The following is an 11976-nucleotide window of genomic DNA, read 5'->3' on the forward strand; positions in this document are numbered from 1 at the left end:
GGACAAGATTGAGATGAATCTGTTTCCCTCCATTATAGATATTTACATGCTTTTAATTAAAAAATATTTTACTTCTTAGTATTGAATATTGGAAATTAAGGTATGTACCGATGTTGTACTCTAGTGGTTCAAAAGCTCAGTTTAGGTTGGAACTTAAAATTGCAAAGATTTCGTTACCTTATCAGTAATTTATTATTTATCAAAGGACATCGGTATCCATAAGTTGAGCACCAGCATGTCTTTCCAAGACATTAAGGCAAGGTCTTATTTTTAATATGTTTTCATTTCTATGTTAACGTAAACACAAGGAATTTAATGGTGGGCCACGATACACTTTCTCATAGCGCGAGTTTATTTTCCTCCACTTCAAAGTATTAACTCCATCTAAAATTGATTTATATTGTCTGCAGTATAATCTCATGTGGCATCATGTGAAAAATTAATATAATCGAATTAGAATTCTTTTAGGATCTGTCTATCATGGAACCATTAATGGAGACCTAGCTGCTATTAAAAAGATCAATGGAGATGTCTTTAAAGAAATCAATTTACTCTCCAAGATCAACCATATCAATATTATCAGGCTTTCGGGTGTGTTTTAGAGAGGGGCATTGGTATTTTGTTTATGAGTATGCCATGAATGGACTTCTAAGTAATTGGCTCCGAGGCAACATGAGCAACACAAAGGTTTTAAGCTGGACACAACGGGTACAAATTGCACTGGATGTGTCCATGGGGCTTAATTATCTTCATATCTATACCAACCCTTCTCATATCCACAGAGATATAAAAAGCAACAATATTCTTCCGGACAGCGATTTCAGGGCTACGAATGCCAAATCAATGCTACCGCAGGACTTCCTATCTTGGAAACCCCCAACTCCACTCTCTTTCTCCTTCAATCAAATTTTATTTAAGAGCAAATTAGATACAGACCCCTAGGGTTTGCAACCAATTACATCTACTATCTTTGAAAACATTCAATTACAAATTCCCCCTACAGTTCAGGATGTAGTTAAATGATGGTGTCATAATTTAAAATACCAATTTTGCCCCTGTGATACGGTTACCATTTTTATTTTGCTGGAAAATACGGTTACCAGTTTATCTCATCATTTTGTTTTTTAAAGGATGCTTTTCATTAATATTAAATACTAATAACAGGTAATATACAATGGCTGCACAAAGAAGTGGACCCTCCCTGAAGAATCGTTCTCTAATGAATGGAGAAGTTCATAAGGAAGAGAACCAAGTGGTAGAAGTCACTGGAAGACCCAAACCCCGCTAGAAAATCTACAGAAATCGCCTCTCGTAGTGATCTAAGCGAATACTCCCAAAGGACCCCCAAACATCCATTATCTCATCATCTACCACACCAAGAACAATCCACTGAACAGGAATCCTCCCATTCAAAATCCGCATTGCCAAGGAAGAATCTGAAAGGACCAGTACATGAGTCAAGTCAAGCCCCAAACAGCCCCCCGCTCAACCCTCTCAAGATAACCAGCAAGGGGAAGGGGAAAAAAAATTAAAAAGAAAACCACCTTCGGCTTCGTCTAGATTGAAGAACAGATAATAAAGATTGACATACCGTAGAGGCGGTCCCATAAATTGGCGGCAGATTCTCCATTGGGGGAAGCAGCAGCAAAAGCAGCTGAACCTCAACCAATCGGACTTGTTGACCATCATCAGCTCCACCTCCTGGAAGTTTCCAAAATCCTGTCCCTAATCCTGCATTCCTCCCGTCTAAAAAAGAACAGGGCGACATCCCTACAAGCCAAACCCTAAATTTAATTCACATCAAGTTACCATGGATACTAAACCAAAATCATTGCAGTTAAGCAGGTACTTCATTGCATGAAGTCAGTAAATGCTAAAAGTTTTATATGCTAGGTTTGATGGCAAGTCCAAATATGTTGTTTCACACATTGTTCAATATGTCGTCGACAAGTCGCGAAATATCGGAGAAAATTCGGTGTGTCGCTCAAGACCGACACGAAACCTATAGAAACCAATGTATTAGGCACCAGAGTTTAGATCGAATTGTTGATTTATAGAGAAATTCAGAGAGAGTTAGAGTGTGGGCGAGAGATTGAGGGGATCCAGAGTTGAGAGAGATTGAGAGAGGTCGAGAGATAAATTGGGAGAGAAATTAGGGGATTAAAATTGATGATAAATTAATAATAATTCATGACTATAATGTCCAAATTATCCTTGCAAAAATAACTAAAGAAATAATAAATAGTACAACATTAATGGTATTTAGAAAAATTATAAGGACAGAAAAGGACAGAAAAAGATTTGCGAAAAAGGTAGAGTATATGCTTTTATTATAGTAGTATGATATATATATATATATATATATATATATGAGCTTTCTATATATAAACCAAATGATGGGCTCCTCACTATTCAACGTGGGATTAAAATCCAATGACAAAAAGCATAGGAGGAAAAAAGAATGAATAAATATATAATTATACTAAAATAATACATACAAATTTTAAACATTCTTCAACACTATCCCACCAAAGATGAAAAACTGTAGCTGTGTCCCTACGGAGGCCCTTCCTTTCCCCTCCCCTCCTATTGGACCAAGCCAAGGCCTTATTCTCATCTGCTAGTTTTTGCACCGCAGATCCTATGGACACCAATAAAGGACTGAAATGAGACCAAAGATCTCCGAGGACACCTTGATGAGTTCAGATCATCTACCCCACAACTGACCGTGTCCCATGCCCCCCATACTCATGTGAGTGTGAGGGCATAGGGGGAAGAAATATCAATCTCATCTTGATATGCATCAAATGGACATCCAAGTATGGTGAGGGCTTATGATTACGCAACACCCAGGAGAAAAGTTGGCTCTGGAGAATCATGGTGTTACAGATGCATATGTCGGATTGTAGTCCCTGTTTTTTGGGTAGAATGTGAGGTTGTAGTACAGATATGCATTTCGATTTCATTCTACTCCAGAAACAAAAGAAAAGCCACACAAAACAAATGAATTAAAGAAAAAGAAAAGAGCTAGAGAATAGAGGTAAAAATAACATATGCTTTATTGTATTTGCCATCAGTAGAGCAGATTTACAGTTTAAGATCAAGCGGAAGGCATAAAGCCTTAGAGGTATCCATAGATTTCAACCTAAACAGAGTGGGCAGCAGAAAGAAAGCAAACCCAAATTGTGCTTGGAATTTATGTTTTCAATAAACCCCTAAATGAGAATAACAATGAAGATCCTATATGTTTTTTGTTTCTGACTTTTATTCCACCAGTTTGAGGATTGATATATTTGATATATTCATATATGTCAGATGGATTCTGATTGCATGTCTATTTACAAATATGAGTTTTCTTTTTTCAACTAATTTATCTTCTAACAAGCAAATACAATTGGGAATAGGCGGAGAGGTGGATGAAAAGTTAAATCATGATTATGTGACTGAAAACAAGCAAATAAAAGAAAATTACATGTTTTAAATTGAAATTGAATAACGCACTCAATAGAAGTCATTTGGTAAATTTCAAATCTTATGGCAATAAAAACCTTTTTTTGCGAATCTAAGAGACAGTGGAAGTTTGAAAGTGGCTGACATATGGTAATGTAATCTGAGAATCAGGAGAAAATTTGAAGTTAATTAAGAACAAACTGATAGGAAGCATATATATGAATCATTAAATTAAATAAGAGAGAGAGCATTAGGTGGCATTTATAGAGCACAATGATACAGCTGTAAAATCAGAATATGAGGATGTTCATGAAGTAGATGATATCGTCAGTGGTGCTCCCAAAGAACAACTCTGTTTCCTCTGTCCTGTCTCTAATGTCTATGTTGAGATTTAGGTGATGAAAAATTTATGGCACAAAAGGGACTTTATGAGAGAGAAACAAAATGTCTTTAATATAACTGAATATTTAATGGAAAAAAAATACTAAACAAAATGAATTCACCAAATGATCCAAAACAATATCCAAAATATAAAATACTTACTAAGCGATGCTTTTGAATCTTCTTCCTTCGACAAACACTCATGTTGTGTGAGGTGGGCACAGGAGAAATGGAACCCAAATTTCTTCAGCTTTAGGTTTTGGAACATTCCTCTTCCCAGAAAGTCACACCTTCTGTATCACGTTTAGAAAAAATGGAACCCAATTTGGACCGCTGGGTGTCTTATATCATGATATCCAATTTGGAAGGCTGAAACAGTTAGTGTATCCCCAAATTCATATTGACATTGAGCAGCAATTGATTTCCAAACACTATTTGGTATCTTGATCGCCCAAGTAAACATTTGTCCGTATTTATCATAGGGTTGTTTTTGGGAATGCTTCCATGTAGAATTCCTTGAAGAAATGAAAACTTCAACAATGTCTGCTGAATAGTTGCCGAAGCTGACAACGGCAGGCAGCATTTCAAAGGTAGTGCATATAATGAGCCCTTTTTGTTGTGGGTGCATCTCCATGTTATGAGGTTGAGCAATAACCTGGCAATCATTATTTTGAAATGCAAACCAATTGGGAATCTCATTCCCATGAAGAAAGATGTGAAAAATCTTATCGCCTCCAAATTCTTTACACATATCCTGTCCATGAAAACAAATCAGACTACCATGTTACCAAATCAGACTACCATGTTCTTTATATAATTAAAAACATCGGAAAAGTGGTTTCACAATTTTAAAATCTAGTAGCCTAGTCTGAGTAAAAGAGAAAACCTGAAAGATTCTCTTCTTCACAGAAGTTTCCAATTTGATGCAATCACTTAAGTTTATCATTGTGGCAGACCTCAAACCCTGTAGGCCCTCAATTTCAGTCACCTCTGGACAAGCTGCAAGGTCTAGCTCCCTTAATTGCTTCAAGTTTGACAGGTACGGTAATCTTTCCAAGCGGCAACAGGAATATATACGAAGAGAACACAAACTCGACGGAAGCATTGGAAGGCACTTAAATTTGGTGAAGCACAGATTCAATGACTCCAATGAGGAAAGCTCCCCAAGATCACCAGCTATACCATAACCTATCCAGTCACAATGTGACAGATCAAGCTCTTTTAAACGTTTCAATTCCCCGAATCCCTTTGGAAAATTTTCAAGTCGACAACAAGAAGAAACAACAAGTACTTCAAGCGATTCCAATTTGTTGATACTGCGTGGAAGATTTTTTAAATTGACGCAGCTTCCTAGTTTCAATTTTACAAGTTTCTTTAGACAATGAATAGATTCATGGATTTCGACCAAGCTTCTACACCCCTCGAGATTCAATCTCTCAAGATTCTGGAGTCCAGAGAAATCCGGCATTTGGGTTAAGAAATTAGAATTGCTAAGATCAAGGACCTTCAACATTGTGAGATTCTGGAAGATAAGACAAAAAGTAGTTCCCACAAATTGAATATCATAAAACTCACTCAAATAGATATAACACAAATTGGCAAAATTAATTTGGCGTACCTTGGTTCCGTCCCAAATTTGATTAAGAAAGCTACTTTGCAACTTGAGAATAACCAGGTTCCCTAGATGAAAATTATCTGGTATACTTTTGAAAGGGAGCGCATACCAATTGAGGAAAACTAAGTTTTTGAATAAAATAACTTCCTCTTGACAAGATTCTTCGCAATCTCTAGTGTTTTCTCTTGCCTCAAGCACATCACGACCAACATGAAGAAATCTTAGATTTGGCATTTTAGAAACACCTTTGATATTCACTTTGAAATACTGATGGTCTTTGCTATATGGGGGTTTGAACAATTGAAAGCCTTCAACGCTACTTGTTCCCTGACAAAAGAGATAAATTAATAAATTAAAAAAGAAAGGAAATCATCAGATACAGTTGTATGTGCTACTATAGTACTTACGGTGAGATTTCTCAATGTATCAATGGCTTCATCAAATTTCCACACTCTACTACGCCCTCCCGGATTCTTGGGAGACTCATTACAGACAATTTCCCTACCCATATCTCTAATTAGATCATGCATATGAAGTCTGTTGTATTCACCAATTGTCACCAAACACCTCTCTTTGAGGTTTTTAATCACAGCTTCTCCACTTGGATAGCAAGCATCTAAAAGCATACTCACCCAATCTTTGTCCTTTCCAACAAAAAAGCATGAGATATCAAGGAATGCACTTTGGTCAAACTTATCTAATGCATCATAACTAGTTTTAAGTTTTTCCAAGACATCACTAAGGGGTATTTCTTTTAGTTTCTTCAACTGACACTTCCACTCAACTAGACTTCTTTTGTATAGAAGAGAACCCAAAGTCACGAGAGCTAATGGTAGGCCTCCTGCGTAATGTACCACTTCCTTTGAGAGCTCCTCATAGCCTTCTAAGGGATCACCTTGCCTAAAGGCATGGCGGCATAAAAGTTGACGAGATTCCTTCTCATCCATTGTCTCAACTATATATTTACATTTTTCATCCACATCCAATTCAGTCAGCAAATGTTCATTTCGAGTCGTCAAGATGATTCGACTACCTGGACAAAACCAATCAAAATTACCGACCAATTTATCCAAATGTATCATCTTCACCACATCATCAAAAACAATAAGAACTCTTTTACAGCGTAGACGTTTATTGATCATATCGATTCCTTGGTGTTCATTGTGAATCTCTATGCCTTCACGTTTCAAGATGTCAGAGAGAAGCTGTTTTTGCAGATGCAGAGAACCCTGTTGCTGACTAGAAACCTCTCTAACATTAGCAAGAAAGCAACTACCATCAAAGTTTCTTGACATAATGTTAAAAACGGCCTTTGCTATGGTTGTCTTCCCAATTCCTCCGGGGCCATATATTCCTATGATGCGAACAACATCTGATCCGCCTTTATTCAGCAAACCGCATATGGCCTCTACGTGGGAGTGAAGTCCAGTTGGAAATTTTGCAACATCCAAACATCCTCCAATAGGGTTTGTTATTGCCAACACTCCTTCGACAATGTCCTTTATAAGTTCTGCTTCATGCCTGATCATGCATGTTGATGAAAAAACCATATATAAATGTATATAAATTCAAAAAGGAACAAAAGAAAAAAAAAACAACAAGAAAAGTACGTGCTCAATGAACCAAAAGGAAGGATTTTTTGACTAATATGTAAGACTTACCCATCTGCAACCTTTCGTTGATCCCACCCTTTCAAATTTGCAGCTTCTATGAGAGCAGCCCTCCACTTTTTCACCTTCTCGATTTCATTTTGGAAACGCTCTTCGTGTTTCTCAAATGCCTGAGAATAAGTGTTGCTCTGTTTCCTGACATCCGACGGATCGATCTTGTAGAAAACAGGGAGAACCTTTTCCATTTGGCCGTCTCTTTTGCAAGCGAGGATCTTCAGCAACTCACCAAGGCACCAGGTGGAAGAAGCATAATTCTGAGAGAAGACGACAACAGCAACCCTGGAATCTTTGATGGCTGCCTTCAGTTCTGAAGAAATGTCCTCTCCTCTGTTCAGCTCTTCTTCGTCTCTGAAGGTCAGAATACCTTCTCGGACGAGTGCATGAAAGAGGTGATCGGTGAAGTTAGTTCGAGTGTCCTCCCCACAAAAACTCAAGAATACATCATACTTCCACTGGCGGGAGGAAGAAGATGCTCCGCAGTTCATCTTGGCCGCCATGGAGAAAGTTAAGAAAAAGATATCACAAAGACGACGATGACTTTCTACTACCGAAGAGCGAAGAGCGAAGAGCGAAGAGCGAAGAGGAGTGAAAAACAGAGACTACAAGAGACGATGCAATTGAGAATATCTGCAAGACATAGATAGGAATATCCCAAGGGAAAGTGCAAGACAAAAACAGAGAGGAAAACACAGATTACAAGAGACAATCAGACATCACATGGAGAAGGGAAGCTGCTCAGAAGGTAAAAGGAAAGTGCTCAGCGTGCATGCATTATAGAATTAGAAACAGCTGGATCCAAGCAGGCTATGGTGGGTGGTTGCGTTGTCTACTACGATTCAAATTGAATTATATATCTCGTAATCCCAATAGCACTGTTTCAGTCTGAATTTCAGAGAGAGAGACTTGAAATAGTTTTTTTCTTTTTGGAAACGAAAGAGTTAGAATATTAGAATATATATTCATAAAAAGTGTAATTATGTTTTAGCGAATCTCCTTACATGAAGGAGTTCAGATGAAAATATTTTTCAACAAAACAAAGGTGACATGCATCCCCAAGAGATTAGCCAAATTACATGCAACACGATATGAAGTGTTTTGATAGAGTTGTCTAAAAGCCAAATAATTATATAAATAGACTGTTTAGTTATAAGAAATAAGTTTACCTTTTACAAATTTAAATTAGTGGCAAACAAAGCACGCTTCCTTTCTCCCATTTTCCTTTGATAGGGGTTAGAATTCTAAATGTGAAGTTTACACTTGATTTAACAACCCTATATATCGTGCAAGATTGTTTGCAGCTTAATTACACATTAAGAGAGATGATTTGCATATATTTCAATTTGAAGCTCTACGCTTAAAAGAGAATATCAAATTAAGACTCTAGAAAATTTGAAGAATCAAAGTTAAGGAGTAGTTCTATATATAAGTTGGAGGTAGGGAATAACTTTCATATATACAATACGAAGTCCCAATCTTGAGAAAATTTGAATTCTTAACATTTTACTTATGAATTATTGATATTTACCAAAAGAGATAACCTCTTGGAATATCTTTACAATCAAATGACTTTGACAACTAAGACAAATTATATATTTGTACTAAAGTGTAATTTTGAATTTATCATAAAAAGGTACATGCAATAAGCCGATACTTTTTCAGCATGCATTGTAAAAAGCTCAACATCTTATATCCTTCTCATTTAATCAACTGAAATCTCTCTCATAATTCTACCATTTTTTATTTCTTCTTTTAAATAAGATTTCATAATTCTCATCATGTGCGGAGTCCTTCCAATGTTGCACATGGTAACCAATATAAATAAGTCATTGCATTTGTCATACATGCCAACTACTTTTGTGACTCATTGCATTATAATTTTCTTTTAAGATTGGAGGTTCGTCCAAAATTGTTTACGCGATAACTCTTATATTATATATTAGGGTAGGTGTAACATACCATCGCATGACATAATTGAGAGTAATTTAGAATTTTAATTGTAACAATAATTGACAATATTTTGTGTTTTAGCGATAATAACAATTGAGAGTACTGAGTAATTTAGGAATTTACAACTAAGACAATTGAGATTAATTTAGAATTTAAACTAAAATACTAAAAAATTTTGGTACAAACTAAAACTTATTTTATTTAAGGGTTATTCGGGGCTAAAAAAATACTTAACAACATCAAAGTAGAATTTAATTGAAAAAGTTAACTAACTAAGAAATGAGGTATTTATACCTTTGCCAAGTAAAAAGGGAGGCAATAGGAGTGTAAACAGATCGGATAGCACTGATCCATATCGCATCTTATTATACTCGGACGGATTCGGATGATATTCTATCGGTTATCGAACGGATTCAATCGGATTTGGATGTTAATCCGATAATTATTTTCTCAAGTAAGTTCTTCTAATTTGGTATGAACATAAATCGAACACAAGTTTTCGACTACCTGTTAACATCTTTAGCACTTTATTTGCGAGGGCTTGGTTTGAAAATTAAAAATTTAGCAACTTTGGTAGTTATTTTAATGAAAAATATTAAAAAATAGTCACATATCTCAAGTAAAAATTTATAAAAATGAGAAAATAAATTTAAGTAAGTAATTTAATCGGATGGATAATAATCAATAAGAAAGGAATATATCATATTTGTATCATATTAGTAATTGGACAGATTTGAAGATCCCTAAACAAATACAGAGGCGAGAATTTCAGTTATTCATTTCCACCCCTCAAAGATAAGTGATATTCGAAGGATCTAAGTGCCCATCAACGCACAAAGTGAAAAGCCAAGTACTCAACTACTCAAGTAGAAGCAAGGTACGACACATCGACTGAAGTCGCCGTGTCGGGTGGTGGCGACACCACCAACACGGCAACAATCGCCGAAATGTCAGGCGACTTTTGAAAGACCAAAGGATGCTTCAGCCTTCAGTAGTTCAGTGCCAGCGACGTGAGAGGTGGGGGTGAAGCCGTGAAGGGTGAGTTCCCATAGGTAGGACGTAGGATGACTGGATGAGACGGTGTAGTTGTTGGGGGGAATGAAGAAAGTTTGGCTTGGGCAAGCAGCGAAAATACGGAAGTTTATTTGTTGGGTGTAGATCATGGCTCGACCATGGTCATGCATACGATGGGCTCCCCCATCCGTATCTAGCTAAAAGCAGAATTGTCCCATAGAAACCCAACAAGTGCAACTGATCGACTGCGCCACCAACTCCACCACCCAATCCACCTCCCCCACCACCACGGCACCACCAAACCCTCCGCCTCCTCTAGCCCTGTTTAGCACCGACACTGACGCCCAGACCTCCACCTGCACCTCCACAAGCTCCTCCCTCCCCGTCCCCGCACCTCCTCCAAGTCCACCGCCACCCCCTCCATCGAAGCAACTTATCCACCCCTCAGTCTCTCGGAATCCTCTCTGGCTCTCTGGCTTGGAGCTGCCAAGCACAGGCGGATTCTGGCGTGCGATAGGATCTTCGCCCCGATTCTTCGAATAAGTCGACAGTCGGCGATATGGCCGATTTCTCGGCGACATATCGCCGATAATATGTTAAAGTCGTGTCGATGGGGCATGTTGTGTCGCCCCAGCAACACCTTAAAAAATGGCCGACGCGAGGTACTCTTTTTTTTTTCTTTTTCGGTAAAGAGTGCTTTCATTCCGAACAGCAAGAAGGGGATGGACCTCCAACAGGCTGGAGGCCCATAGTAGAATATGACCACTCAATCTTCCTTGCCAAAGTGAGGGCCTTCTAGGTTAGGGAATGGGCAATCCCATTATCCTCCCTAGAGAAAAACAAGAAAGAGCAAGACTCAAATTTCTTGTACAATACCAAAATATCATCCACAATGGAGGCAACTTCTAACGGAGGCACAAGGGCAGGTTGACTACATAGAAGATGAATTAATTCCTCGCAATCTGAGTAAACAGCAACACTGGATACATGAATCTGAAGGGCACACCAAAGAGCAGCTCTCACCGCCAAAGCCTCACCCGTAAGAACATGATCAAACACAGTGGGTTTTGAGAAGGCCTTCAAAATAGATCATTGCTCATCAAAAATCACGTAACCCACACCACCATTGACGCGAGGTACTATGAGTAGGAGGAGAGCTTCAATAGAATATTGAGATTACAATGCAACAATAACCAAAAAAAATTCCAATGCAGCAAGAAAGACAAAAGAGTAGTTTAGGTGAATCGAATAAAAATCTTTATAGTCATCCTTGTTGTTTATATTTTAAGTACAGGCTTGGAAAGTCTGACCTCGATTCAAACAACATTAGAAATCTGTTCTGATCGAGACCCAACGACTGTAAGAAAGTGGTCGGTGTGCATCATTAATAAAGTTACTTCTTAAATTATCAAATTGAAGAAAGATGGTTTAATTTTAGGAGAAAAAGTAATGTGAAAATTTGAAAAGATAGAAAATGGGAATTGTGTTGTGGGGTAAAAAAAATAAACCAAATAATTGTATTAATATTTCAAAATGGATGTCTTAAAGTACTGACACCAATAAGCGATATTTCACTATATATCGCCGATTTGCCATCTAGCAAACAGGTTGAAATGGCAAAAATCTCACCAATATTTCGGAGAGATTTTGCCCAAATCTTTGGATTCATGAATGCGAGATTTATACCTGTTTGGTTGTGAAAATATCTAGAATCATGAAATCTAGAGATTCATCTTTTTACACTAAAAATGTGAATATGTAGATTTATGGATATGGGGTGAAATCCAGAGATTTCGTCTCTATTACAAAAATGCTAAACATTTGCGCATTTACAAAAATCACAAATGAATCCACATATGTCATTCCACATATTCGGTTAACCAAACAATTAATTTCATA

General features: G+C 37.4%; 1 protein-coding gene across 4 annotated transcripts; it reads right to left on the reverse strand.

The window, feature by feature from the left end:
- Window positions 1-2470: 2470 nt before the first annotated feature.
- LOC149002978 (TMV resistance protein N-like) lies at window positions 2471-8004 on the reverse strand. Of its 4 annotated transcripts, none has more exons than XM_089137575.1 (5): window positions 7108-8003; window positions 5854-6967; window positions 5450-5773; window positions 4718-5353; window positions 2472-4585 (listed from the first exon to the last, which is right to left on the reverse strand). In XM_089137575.1, exons 1-5 carry the CDS (start codon window positions 7611-7613, stop codon window positions 4136-4138), a joined length of 3030 nt encoding a protein of 1009 aa, XP_088993701.1. In that variant the 5' UTR covers window positions 7614-8003; the 3' UTR covers window positions 2472-4135. The 4 variants fall into 4 exon arrangements, 2 of the variants coding, with proteins under 2 accessions (XP_088993700.1, XP_088993701.1); XR_016170266.1 differs by having other exon boundaries at window positions 2474-2967; window positions 3994-4585; window positions 4718-5773; window positions 7108-8004; XR_016170267.1 differs by having other exon boundaries at window positions 2475-2912; window positions 3994-4585; window positions 4718-5773; window positions 7108-8004.
- Window positions 8005-11976: the final 3972 nt, after the last annotated feature.

The sequence above is a fragment of the Hakea prostrata genome, chromosome 10 (assembly GCF_041222555.1).
Source record: "Hakea prostrata isolate BN-2017 chromosome 10, UWA_Hpros_2, whole genome shotgun sequence".
Classification (NCBI taxonomy): domain Eukaryota; kingdom Viridiplantae; phylum Streptophyta; class Magnoliopsida; order Proteales; family Proteaceae; genus Hakea; species Hakea prostrata.

What these genes read in the sequence shown, in the direction of transcription:
- LOC149002978 (XM_089137574.1), bottom strand. Translation starts at nt 7,613, where the DNA reads ATGGCGGCCAAGATGAACTGCGGAGCATCTTCTTCCTCCCGCCAGTGG. An exon ending in CAACGAAAGGTTGCAGATGG is followed by an intron (nt 6,968 to 7,107) that starts GTAAGTCTTACA and finishes ATGCATGATCAG; the next exon opens with GCATGAAGCAGAACTTATAA. An exon ending in ATACATTGAGAAATCTCACC is followed by an intron (nt 5,774 to 5,853) that starts GTAAGTACTATA and finishes CTCTTTTGTCAG; the next exon opens with GGAACAAGTAGCGTTGAAGG.